This window comes from Ursus maritimus, assembly GCF_017311325.1.
Source record: "Ursus maritimus isolate PB19 chromosome X unlocalized genomic scaffold, ASM1731132v1 scaffold_X1, whole genome shotgun sequence".
Taxonomy (NCBI): domain Eukaryota; kingdom Metazoa; phylum Chordata; class Mammalia; order Carnivora; family Ursidae; genus Ursus; species Ursus maritimus.
Window position 1 is genome coordinate 50,304,414 of NW_024423319.1, and position 12,661 is coordinate 50,317,074.

Below are 12,661 nucleotides of genomic sequence, written 5' to 3' on the forward strand. Positions count from 1 at the left end.
AAATCTCACTAAGGTAGCTCATTCTTTATCATCATACTACAAGTAAATAGGCAATTCTAATTTCCATATAATCTTATATAAGGAGGAGCAAAACAGTTCCTGATTAAATAATATTTGCATAAGAAACACACTTGGAGTTTCCAATTTCAAAACACCCTTTTAAAATGCATTTCCTTTTATCACTTCCTCTAAGTCCTTGCAATTAATTTGCTGACTTCCATAATCACGAAAAGGAGATTTATTCACAAATATTACAAATATTTGGTAAGCTTTCTTGCTCTATCTACAGAATTATTTAATTTATTTTTAGTGGTCCCTAAGTTAATTATCATCTATACTAATATAATCAAAGGTTGTAGATCATAGATTTTACCAAGAACTTTGCATGATTTACATACTATTACACATTTTAGAGTACATTTATTGATTTAGCATATTTTTGCTGCATTTAAATTAGCTGTCTGAATTTTACATTTAAATAAATGGTGTATTACTGTGCATGCTCTAATTATAACTGCTTGGGAAATGGTGCAATAAATGTTGGTTGGATGAATAAAATAACCTAGTATGTCAAAAAATCAACACATAATTATATATTGGTAAAACTATGTTGATCTTTAAAAAATTTTAAAAATTCAGTACATTGTAACTCCCACTGTCTTTTTTTCCCATCTCTTTTATGGAAATCTTCCTTCCTGTCACCACCTTCTTAAACTGCCACAGGTTTAAACTCCTTCTTCGAAGACAGAAACAGATATGAGGTAACTTTTTTTTCATCTTTCACTGTTCTTCCCCAGTTGCATCCACCTTGTATTCACCTCTCCCTTCTTGTGCTTCTGGCTCACTACACCTCAGTAATCCCTGAACGAATTCTTATAATCACCTTGGCTCTCCTACCCCATCACACCACAACTTCCCTGCCTGACTTGGAAAGCTCTTCACAGTCTTTCCAACAGCCTTCCTACCTTTCCAACAGTTTCCTCATTCAAACCCTTCTCTGCCAATGACAACAACGAGGGCAGTTGTGGATCTGGGACCTGAACATAGGACACACCCTCTTAATCATTTTGATGTACTTTCCTGTGGGCCATTGAACATATCCTACGTGAGGCCTGCTGCCTTATTTGCTGACATGCACTACTGCTGATGGTATTCCCATTTACTTGAGTAGTTTTGCCTCTGCTTAGCCAGGTATTACTGACCCTTCAGCATCTAGTCCAACTGATACACTGAGACTATATTTAGCCTTTTCTGCAAAACTTTCTATCATTTTACTAGACCTCATTGAATTCCCCTTTTAGATATTTCTAGATAATCTCTATTATCTATTAATATATTATTTGTTGGTTCAGGTTTATTTCATCTGAAAGGTAGCAGAATATGTCACTCCAAAATATGCCACTTTGGCATAAGGATTATTTTGAGCTGCAAGTAACTGAGAAAAAGCAGATACAAGAAAAGCTCTCTGTCTTCCCCCTACTTGCCTAAAAGCAGGACATAAATTTGTAAAGTGTCCATCTTTCCCTCTTTACCAGGAAGGAACATAAGTTAATCACCAGAGACAACTCTGAATAGACCCTCATCAGTCCAGAAATAGAACCAGAAGAACCTATATAACAAATCTTATTAACTAGCCCTTATCTTCCATTAGTTCCCCATATATTTACAGTCTTACAATTCGCCGCCCTAGAAACTCAAAGCCCTTTTCCTTTGTCTTACCTAAACATTTCTAAAAATTTATTATTCTCTTGTTAAGATACTACACAAGCCCAAATTTTAACTATTCCTTTGAGTTCTACATCTCTTGAGTGCTCCTACATATATGCCACATTAATAAAGTATCCCACTTTAATAAATCTGTTTTTCTTCTGTTAATCTATTTTTGGTCAGTCTAATTTACAGGGCCCCAGCCAAATAACCTCAGATGGGGGGTGGGAAAACAGATATTCCTCTGTTATACCTTTCTCTGACAAAATTGTAAAATTCTCTGACAAAATTCTTAAGGATACGGACTATATTCTGAATTTTTTTCAGATTCTGCAATGAACTCAAAACGACTCCTAGCAGCAGCAACAACAAGTATATTCTAGGCCCTGTGTTATGTACTGTACTTAATTATCTCATTTAATTTTAATGATAGGAGGTAAATGTCATTATCCTACATTTATAGATGAGGTAATTGAGGCATGAAGAGATGAAGGAAAAGAACAAGGTCATAAATCTACAAGGTGGCAGAGCAAGAACTGATCTTCTAGCTCTTAAATGCACAGACTTAAATAACTTTTTAGTTTTTCATTTTAATTTAATGTTTGCAAAATGACTCTAACATATAATCATGCCTTTTTTCTCCTTTACAGTTGAAAAAATACTAATTATTATCATGGCCTTTGCCTTCTGATCTCTATTTCTTTCAAAATGGAGGCTTAAAACATGGGATTTTTTATGGACTTAACGTGAAAGATATAATTCTCATGGATTCATATGTAGACTGACAATGCTTCCCCCAAGGCCCTCAAAGTGTCTGCAATTGATTTCCACCTAGTTAACAACAGCATTTTTTATAAGATACTGTCTAAGAAACTCACTGAGTTCCATCTTGACCCCCAACTACCCAACTCTGTTCTTATTCTTTCTTCTCATCTTCTTAAGGCTGCACAATTCCAAAGGAAGAATCTCTTTTTGAAACATATTTATAAGTACTAACACACTATTAGTACACATATACTTTTAAGTGTAAAATAATATTACAATGACAATAATAATAATAATAATAATAATAACAAAGTATTTGCAACATATAGGCCACAAATCAAGAACCTAAGAGTAAAGTTTACTCTTTGATCTCTAAATAGAGATATGGCAACAATACCCAAAAGATAAATCTTATTTTGAAGTGTGTCTTTCATATTCAATTCACTCAGCTAAGCATTTGCATAAAAACTTATTTGGATCCTCATTCTATTGCTTTAATGATATTTGAAGAGGTAATTGATCAAATCTTGGGAAATGAAAATATATACTAGAGACAGCAAAATAAGTCCTTCCTTTCTTTCTTTTTTCTTTCTATTACAGGTATATTTTTAGGGAAATAGTGAAAGGTTGATAAATACTTGGGGAAAGGGAAGGGTGCAATGCAGTGTGGGGGCAAGATTATGTTCTTGCCACAAAACTCAACAGACTCTGTCTTGACTGCTTGTTCTTTTCATTATTCACCCCAGACATTTTCAAAGTGTGGTCTAGGGACTTGTGGGGGCCTCTGAGATCACTTCAAATATGCAAGGTAAAAACTATCTTCATTAAGAACAGGGGTACTTTTTTGCCTTTTTCTCTCTCATTCTTTGATGAGTTTATAGTGTTTTCCAGAAGCCACAGGACAAATGATACTGCATTAGACTGAATGTAAAAGCAGTATAAGAATCAAGCTGTCTTTTATTAAGCCAGATTTTGAAGAAATTTGCAATACTAAATTTTCTCTTCTTACTAATATTTTTTGGGGGGCCAGGAGGTTAGAATGTAAAGCTACTTTTCATAAAAAGATGTTATTTAGCATGTAATAGGCTTCCTTTGTTATTTTAACAGAACTAGTAAGTAAAAAGTTTTCAAATGATTTATCTAATTTTATTTATTATGTCTGTTTGAATTCTAGCATGATAAATGTCAATATATATTACCCAAATAAGCAAAAGGTATTTGGGGTCCACAATAATTTTTAAAAGTGCAAATGGGTTCTGAGACCAAATACTTTCAGAACCTCTGATTTATACTTTACCCTGGTGATTTCATTCAAACTCATATGTTATGGGTTGAAATGTCTAATTAATTAGGGTGAGGTCATACTGGAATAGGTGTGACCCTTAATCCAATATGACTGGTGTCCTAATAAAAAGAATACCATGTGAAGAGGCAGACAAGCACACAGGGATAATGCACGTGAAGACTGAAGTTATGCTGCTACAAACCAAGGCACTACCAGAAGCTAGAAAAGAGGCTAGATCAAGTCCTTCCCTAGCATTTTCAGAAAGAGCATGGCCCTTCCTACATCTTGATTTCAGATTTCTGTTCTCTAGAACTATGAAACAATAAATTTCTATTGTTCTAAGCTACCTAGTTTGTGGTACTTTGTTACAGAAGCCCTAGCAAACTAATATGCCCTAACTTTAATCATCAAAAACCTATGATTCTCAAGTCTGTCTGTCTAGTCCAAACCTCTTTCCCGAGTTTCACATGCATATGACATACAATGGCTACTTAGACATTTCCCATCTTTCCAAAAGGTCTGAAAATGAAACTTGTTCAAAACGACACTAATCATTGTAGCCTTCCTGATGAAATCTGCTCTATTTCTGAATTTTTTTCTTTATGAAGGGTATCACTTTCTTTAATGCCTCCTTTTCTCAATTCCCACATCTAATCAATCATCAGAGTCAGTCAGTTCTACCATTTAATACGCCTCTGGTAATGGTTAATTTTGTGTGTCCACTTGGCTAGGCCACAGTGGCTAGATATTTATTTAAACATTATTCTGGATGTTTCTGTGAGGGTGTTTTTGGATGAGATTAACATTTAAATCAGTCGATTTTGAGTAAAGTGGATTACTCTGCCTAATGTCGGTGGGCCTCATCCAATCAAATGAAGGCATGAATGGATTAAAAGACTGACCTCCCCTGGGTGAGGAGGAATTCTGCAAGCCAACTGCCTTCAGACTTGAACTACAGCGCTGGCTCTTCCCTGGGGCCATCCTGACACCCTGCTCTGCAGGTTTTGGATTTGCCAGCTTCCATAATCACATGAGCCAATTCCTTTAAATAAATCTGTCTCTATATATCCACATCTTTTGTACCTCTTATTGGTAACTTCTCTAACTTCACTACCACTGCATTAATACAAGCCACCATCATCTCTTGTCAGGACTATAACTTTATGACTTCTGTTATCACAGGCCCTTCTCCTTCTGATCCATTCTCTATGGTCCTGTCAAAATGATCTTTCTAAGAAATCTGTGTGAGCACATCACTTTACCATTTATAAATACTCATGGGCTTGCCATAGCTTTCAGGGTAAAGCCCTTAGCATAGCCAGGAGAATGCACAATCTGTCCTCTACTTCTCCCATACTCTTATCTCACTACTTGTCCACGCACAAAAGGGAGTAATTTTTAGACTATTCTACTGACTCCATCACCTTTTAAGTAAGAACTTCCTACAAATACCCATTACCATGCATACTCCAGTGCTTTTCCTAATTGAGTATTTTCAGTCAGGACTAATTCTTTTGAGCCTAATTATGAAGTCTGTTTGCTAAATTATGTTGATGCTGCTCTTTTTTAACCTTGGTTGTTAATTTATTTTCTTCTTTTAAAATGATGTTATATTTATTTCCTAGGTAGAAAAGATAAACTTTAGTGGATTCCTAAAAATTCTTATATATTTTAAAAGTATAAAGAATAAACTTAATGGTATAGATATCATTTCAGAAGTTTAGCCATTAAGAGACATTACTGTAGAATAACTGATAGTGGTTAATTATAATTAAAAGTTATGATCAAAATAAATAATTAATAATTAAATCTGACCACAGACTGCCTAGATTCTACTTCTTACTGTCTTTATGAACTTGGGTAAGTTACTTAACTTCTCTGTGCCTCACTTTCCTCATCTTAAAATGAGATAGTAGCCCTTTCCTAATAGGGTTTTAAGAGGACTAAATGTATTCATATATAGAAAACTCCTACAACAGTTCCTGGCACACAGTAAATGGTACACGTTAGTAACGGCTGTTAGTTACTATTATGTGACAATGGCATTTATAAGTGCAAAGATTCTATAGCCAGACTACTTCGATTCTAATCTTGGTGTTGTACTTCGTATTTGTGTGATCTTGGGTAAGTTCTTTAATTTCTATGAACCTCAGTTTCCTCAAATGTATGAGGTGATAACAGTATCTACTTCTCATGTTATGAGGATTAATTGACTTAAAACATGTCAAAGTCTTAGAACAGTGCTTGGCACATGGTCAACATTACACAGTGCTTGCAATTTTTACTGTTATTATATTAAGAAATAGGTGACCCATATTAGTCATGTTCTCTTGTAGCTTGTTGAGATTTTGTTTCATTTTTAAATTCTCTAACCCTCAGTCGCCAAGGCTATGCTTTTCCTTAATTTTTCTTAAATTTGCAGAGTGCAGCTATGTGGTGCCAATCATTTTACTTACCCTCTCTTCTTTAAAAAGAAAACAAAATAAAACCCAAACCCCTACCTTTAATATACTAACATTTTTGCTAACCAAGAAAACAACTTACTTTATACTATGTGGACATACAACATCTTTGTTCTTAGGCTCACAGTTGAATAAGATGTCTCTCTATTTTTTTTTTCAACTTATAATACTGCTGTCAATATGTATTAAGACTTGAAATGTTCAAGGCCCTAAGGAAAACTGTTATTACTGCATTGTCAACAGACATGTGTCAACAAAATGAAATTAGAGCCAGAAGGCTCGTCTCCCCATACGTTTTTCTCTTTTCATCTCACCCTCTTCTTTCCTCACCACTGCATCATCCAGAACATAATATTATATAATTTGATAAAATAAATGAAGGGGAAAAAGACCATTTCAACAATATATTACCTTGCACTGGTTCTTTCTCAAAAATCCCGAGTGCTCAGTGTAGGGTGATAAGAAATATAGATAATATTATGAGAGAAATATGACACAAATAACTAATAATATTGTGAATTTTCTCCCAAGAACACAATTATTTACATTATAATCCAAAATAATTAAGTTAAATTATTTTGTACTTTATATATCCTTAAGAAATTGAAAGTACTTCATACCTTTGTTTATATCAATGAGTTGTTTCTTTTTCTTCTGGCGTTCTAACTTTTCTTGTTCAGCTTTTTCTTTTGCAAGCTTTGCCCTCCTAGTCTTCTCTTCCATTTCTTTTCTCTTGTTGTTTTCTTTCACTGCTTCCTGTATATATAAACAAAGTTAAACACAAATCCTTCCATTACTTGTATGTTGTAGGAGCTGCACAACTTTAAAATTGTATGTACGTACACATGGATGTGGGTGCTCAGAGATGGTAAAATATTATAGCAGCTTCAAGGTCCACGTATAGACTTTCGAGAGAAACAAATAATTCTAAGACAGACCTTCTTGAAAAATAACTGGAAATAACTCAGGCTTTATTAAGTTTTTATTTAAATTCCAGTTAGTAAACAAACAGTGTAGTATTAATTTCGGGCATACAATATAATGATTCAACACTTGCATACAACACCCCATGCTCATCTCAGCAAGTGCACTTCTTAAACCCCATCACCTGTTTAACCCATGCCCCCCTCACCTGCCCTCCAGCAACCCTCAGATTGTTCTCTATAGCTAAGAGTCTATTTCCTGGTTTGCCTCACTCTCACTTTTTTTTTTACCCCTTTCTTCATCTATTTCACTTCTTATATTCCACATATGAGTGAAATCATATGGTATGAGTCTTTAATTGACTATTTTGTTTAACATAATATTCTCTAGTTCCATCCATGTCATTGCAAATGGCAAGATTTCATTCTTTTTGAAATGTGTGTGTGTATATATGTGTGTGTATTTTATATATATATAAAACCTCTTCTTTATATATAATATATATATAATATAATATATATGATATAATATACATATATATATAACCTCTTCTTTATCCACTCATCAATCGATGGACACTTGGGTTGTTTCCATAATTTGGCTAATGTAGATAATGCTGCCATAAACATAGGTGTGCACGTATCCTTTTGAATTAGTATCTTTTTATTCTTTGAGTAAATACCTAGTAGTGCAATTGCTGCATCATAGTGTAGTTAGTTCTATTTTTAACTTTCTAAGGAACTTCCATATTGTTTTCCACAGTGGTTGTAGCAGTTTGCATTCCCACCAACAGCGCAAGAGGGTTTCACTTTCTCCACATCCTCGCCAATACCTGTTGTTTCCTGTGCTGTTGATTTTAGCCATTCTGACAGGTGTGAGGTGATATCTCATTATAGTTTTGATTTGTATTTCCCTGATGAAGAGTGATGTTGGGCATCTTTTCATGTGTCTATTGGTCATCAGGATGTCTTTGAAAAAATGTCTATTCATGTCTTCTGACCATTTTTAATCAGATCATTCAGTTTTGGGGTGTTGAGTTTTGTAAGTTCTTTTTATATTTTGGATACTAACCCTTTATCAGATAAGTCATTTGCAAATATCTTCTCCCACTCCATAGGTTGCCTTTTAGTTTTGTTGATTGTTTACTTCACTGTGCAGGAGCTTTTTACTTTGATGAAGTCCAAATAGTTTATTTTTTCTTTTGTTTCCCTTGCCTCAGGAGACATAACTAGAAAGAAGTTGCTACAGCTGATGTCAAAGAGATTACTGCCTGCGTGCTCCTCTAGGGTTTTGATGGTTTCCTGTCTCACATTTAGGTCTTTCATCCATTTTGAATTTATTTTTGTGTATAGTGGGCTGTCCAGTTTTCCCAACATCATTTGTTGAAGAGACTATCTTTCTCCCATTGGATATTCGTTCCTGCTTTGTCAAAGATTAACTGACCATATTAATTGTGGGTTCATTTCTGGGTTTTCTATTCTGTATCACTGATCTATGTGTCTGTTTTTGTGCCAGTAACATAATGTTTTGAAGAATACCGTTTTGTAATATAACTTGAAGTCCAGAATTGTAATGCTGCTAGGTTTGCTTTTCTTCTTCAAGATTGCTTTGGCTATTCAGGGTCTTTTGTGGTTCTATACAAATTTTAGGATTATTTGTTTTAGCCCTGTAAAAAATGCTCGTGGCATTTTGATAGGGATTACATTAAAATTGTAGATTGCTTTGGGTACTATAGACATTTTAACAATATTTATTTTTCCAATCCATGACCGTGGAATGTTTTTCCATTTCTTTGTGCCCTCTTCAATTTCTTTCATCAGTATCTCACAGTTTTCAGAGTACAGGTCTTTCACCTCTTTCGTTAGATTTATTCCTAGGTATATTATTGTTCTGGATGCAACTGTAAATGTTATTGATTCCTTAGTTTCTCTTTCTGTTGCTTCATAATTGGTGTATAGAAATGAAACAGATGTCTCTACATTGATTTTGTATCCTGTGGCTTTACTGAATTAGTTTATTGGTTCTAGCAATTTTTGGTGGAGTATTTCAGGTTCTCTATATAGAGTATCATGTTATCTGCAAATAGCAAAAGTTTGACTTCTTCCTTGCCAATTTGGATGCCTTTTATTTCTTTTTTGTTGTCTGACTGCTGAAGCTAGGACTTCCAGTACTATGTTAAATAACAGTGGTTAAAGTGGACATCCCTGTCTTGTTCCTAACCATAGAGGAAAAGCTCTCAGTTTTTCCACATTGAGGATGATATTAGCTGTGGTTTTTCCATATATAGACTTTATGATGTTGAGATATGTTCCTACTAAATCTATTTGTTACGGGTTTTTATCATGAATGGATGTTGTACTTTGTTAAAGGCTTTTTCTGCGAGTGAGGAGTTAAGATGGCGGAGGAGTAGGGGACGCATTTTTCAGCTGGTCTCCTAAGTCGAGATGGATAGGTACCAGACCATCCTGAACATCCATGGAATTAGCCGGAGACGCAGAAAGATACATCTGGATCTCTACAAATGAACATCTCCATCGCTGATTATTGAGGTACGAAGTGGGGAGCCGTGAATCCACGCAGAGATAAGGGAAGATAAACGGAAGGGGGAGGGAGCCGCCGCATTCGGGAGCCAGGAAGCGGTAGCCACCAGCTCAGGGGAGCGGGCTGACTCGTGGACCGGCACCCGCAAGAGAGCAGACTGAGACCGTGAGCCGGAGATGTGCGCGACCAGACTGAAAACCGGAGTTCCGGAGTGCACGAACCACACTGAGACGGAGCTCCAGAGCGCGCGGGGGCGGCTGGTGGTGTTATAAACACAAAGGAGAGAGACTTGCTGGCCCTGGAAGTGAGGGCTGGGACGCCAGGTGTGGGGCGCACATCCCGGGATGCTGCAGGGTTTAGCAGCACAAACAGAAAGAGAGTTAAAGTGGCCAGAAGACCCCAGTGGAGAGCAGTATGCGATCCCTATGTTCTGAGACAGAGGCTGGGATTCGGCTACTGCTGCTCTGACTCTCAGAAGAGGCAAAACAAACCACCAGGGAAAGCCACCAGAGATCAAATACTGGCTCACAGTGTGCCCATCCCCAACCCCCCTCGCAGGGGACATGGAGACTCTACCCAAACAGGGTTGTGTCAGTATCAATGTGGCAGACCCCTACCCCAGAAGGCAGGCTGAAAAAATCAAGAAGCCCACATCCCTAAGGTCCCTATAAAACAAGTGCACACAGCATGGGTCCTGGTCAATAATTTCGGCTCTGGACAACCCCGCAACCTCTCCTCATCAGAATGACGAGAAGGAGAAATCCCCCCAGCAAAGAAAAGACAATGAGTCTGTGGCCTCTGCCACAGAACTAATGGATATGGATATAACCAAATTATCAGAAATGGAATTCAGAGTAACAATGGTCAAGTAGATGTGTAGACTTGAAAAAAGTATTAACAAAAATGTTAATGAGAATATAGAATATCTAAGGGCGGAAATGAAAACAAATGTGGCAGAAAGTAAAAATTCTATGAACCAAATGCAGTCAGAACTAGAGGCTCTGACAACCAGGGTGAATGAGGCAGAAGAACGTATTAGCAAATTGGAGGATGGGTTAGTACAAGAGAAAGCTAAAACAGAAACTTGGCTCAAAAAAATCCAATCTCAAGAATGTAGGTTACCGGAGATTACTGACTCAACAAAACGTTCCAATGTCAGAATCATTGGCATCCTCGAGGAGGTGGAGAAAAACAGAGGTCTAGAAGAGATATTTGAACAAATTGTAGCTGTCAAAAGAAAGCTGGGGTAGCAATTCTCATATTAGACAGATTGGATTTTAAACTAAAGACTGTAGTTAGAGATACAGAAGGACACTATATTATTCTAAAGGATGTATCCAACAAGTGGATATGACAATTATAAATATCTATGCCCCCAACAGGGGAGCAGCAACATACACAAGCCAACTCTTAACCGGAATAAAGAGACATACAGATAAAAATACATTAACAGTAGGGGACCTCAACACTCCACAATCAGCAATAGATAGATCACCTAAGCAGAAAATCAACAAAGAAACAGGAGCTTTGAATGCCATACTGGACCAGCTGGACCTCATAGATATATATAGAACACTACACCCCAGAACCAAAGAATACTCTTTCAATTCTAATGCCCACGGAACATTCTCAAGAATAGACTATGTTCTGGGCCACAAAACAGGTCTCAACTGATACCAAAAGACAGAAATTATTCCCTGCATATTCTCAGACCACAACACTTTGAAAAAGGAACTCAACCACAAGGAAAAATTTGGAAGAAACTCAAACACTTGGACACTAAGAACCATCCTGCTCAAGAATGATTCAATAAATGAGGAAATCAAAAATCAATTTAAACAATTTATGGAGACCAATGAGAATGAAAACACACTGGTCAAAAACCTATAGGACACTGCAAAGGCAGTCCTAAGGGGAAAATACATAGCCATCCAAGCCTCACTCAAAAGAATAGAAAAATCTAAAATGCAGTTTTTATATTCTCACCTCAAGAAGCTGGAGCAGCAAGAGAGGGACAGGCCTAATCCACACAAGAGGAGGCAGCTGTCCAAGATTAGAGCAGAAATCAATGAATTAGAAACCAGGAGCACAGCAGAACAGATCAACAGAACTAGAAGCTGATTCTTTGAAAGAATTAATAAAATAGAAAAACCACTGGCAAGACTTATCCCAAAGAATAGAGAAAGGACCCAAATTAATAAAATTATGAATGAAAAGGGAGAGGTCACAACCAACACCAATGAAATAGGAAGGATTATTAGAATCTTTTATCAACAGCTTTATGCCAATAAATTAAGCAACCTGGAAGAGATGGAGACCTGCCTGGAAACCTATAAACTACCAAGACTGAAAAAGGAAGAAATTGATTTTTTAAACAGACCAATTAATTATGAAGAGATTGAAAGAGTGATTAAAAACCTTCGAAAAAACAAAACGCCAGGGCCTGATGGATTTCCCAGGGAATTCTACCAAACATTCAAAGAAGAAATAATACCTATTCGCCTAAAGCTATTTCAAAAAATAGAAACAAAAGGAAAGCTACCAAACTCACTCTATGAGGCCAATATTACCTTGATCCCCAAAGCAGGCAAAGACCCCATCAAAAAGGAGAATTACAGACCGATACCCCTGATGAATATGGACGCCAAAATTCTCAACAAGATGCTAGCTAATTGGATCCAACAGTACATTAAAAGGATTATCCATCATGACCAAATGGGATGCATCCCTGGGATGCAAGGGTGGTTCAACATTTGCAAATCGATCAGTGTGATAGATCATATCAACAAGAAAAAAGTCAAGAACCATTTGATCCTCTCAATAGATGCAGAAAAAGCATTTGACAAAATACAGCATCGTTTCCTGATTAAAACCCTTCAGAGTGTAGGGATAGAGGGTACATTCCTCAATCTCATAAAAACCATCTATGAAAAGCCTACAGCAAATATCATTCTCAATGGGGAAAAGCTAGAAGCCT

The 12,661-nt window shown here is 36.5% G+C and overlaps 1 protein-coding gene across 2 annotated transcripts in view; it reads right to left on the bottom strand.

The window, feature by feature from the left end:
* Positions 1-12,661, bottom strand: part of DIAPH2 (diaphanous related formin 2) — a 1,070,037-nt gene that overhangs the window by 190,914 nt on the left and 866,462 nt on the right. For both annotated transcript variants that reach the window (XM_040630182.1, XM_040630183.1), the window contains one exon: positions 6,840-6,975. In XM_040630182.1, the coding sequence (XP_040486116.1) occupies positions 6,840-6,975 (136 nt within the window). The remainder of the gene's footprint in view (positions 1-6,839; positions 6,976-12,661) is intronic.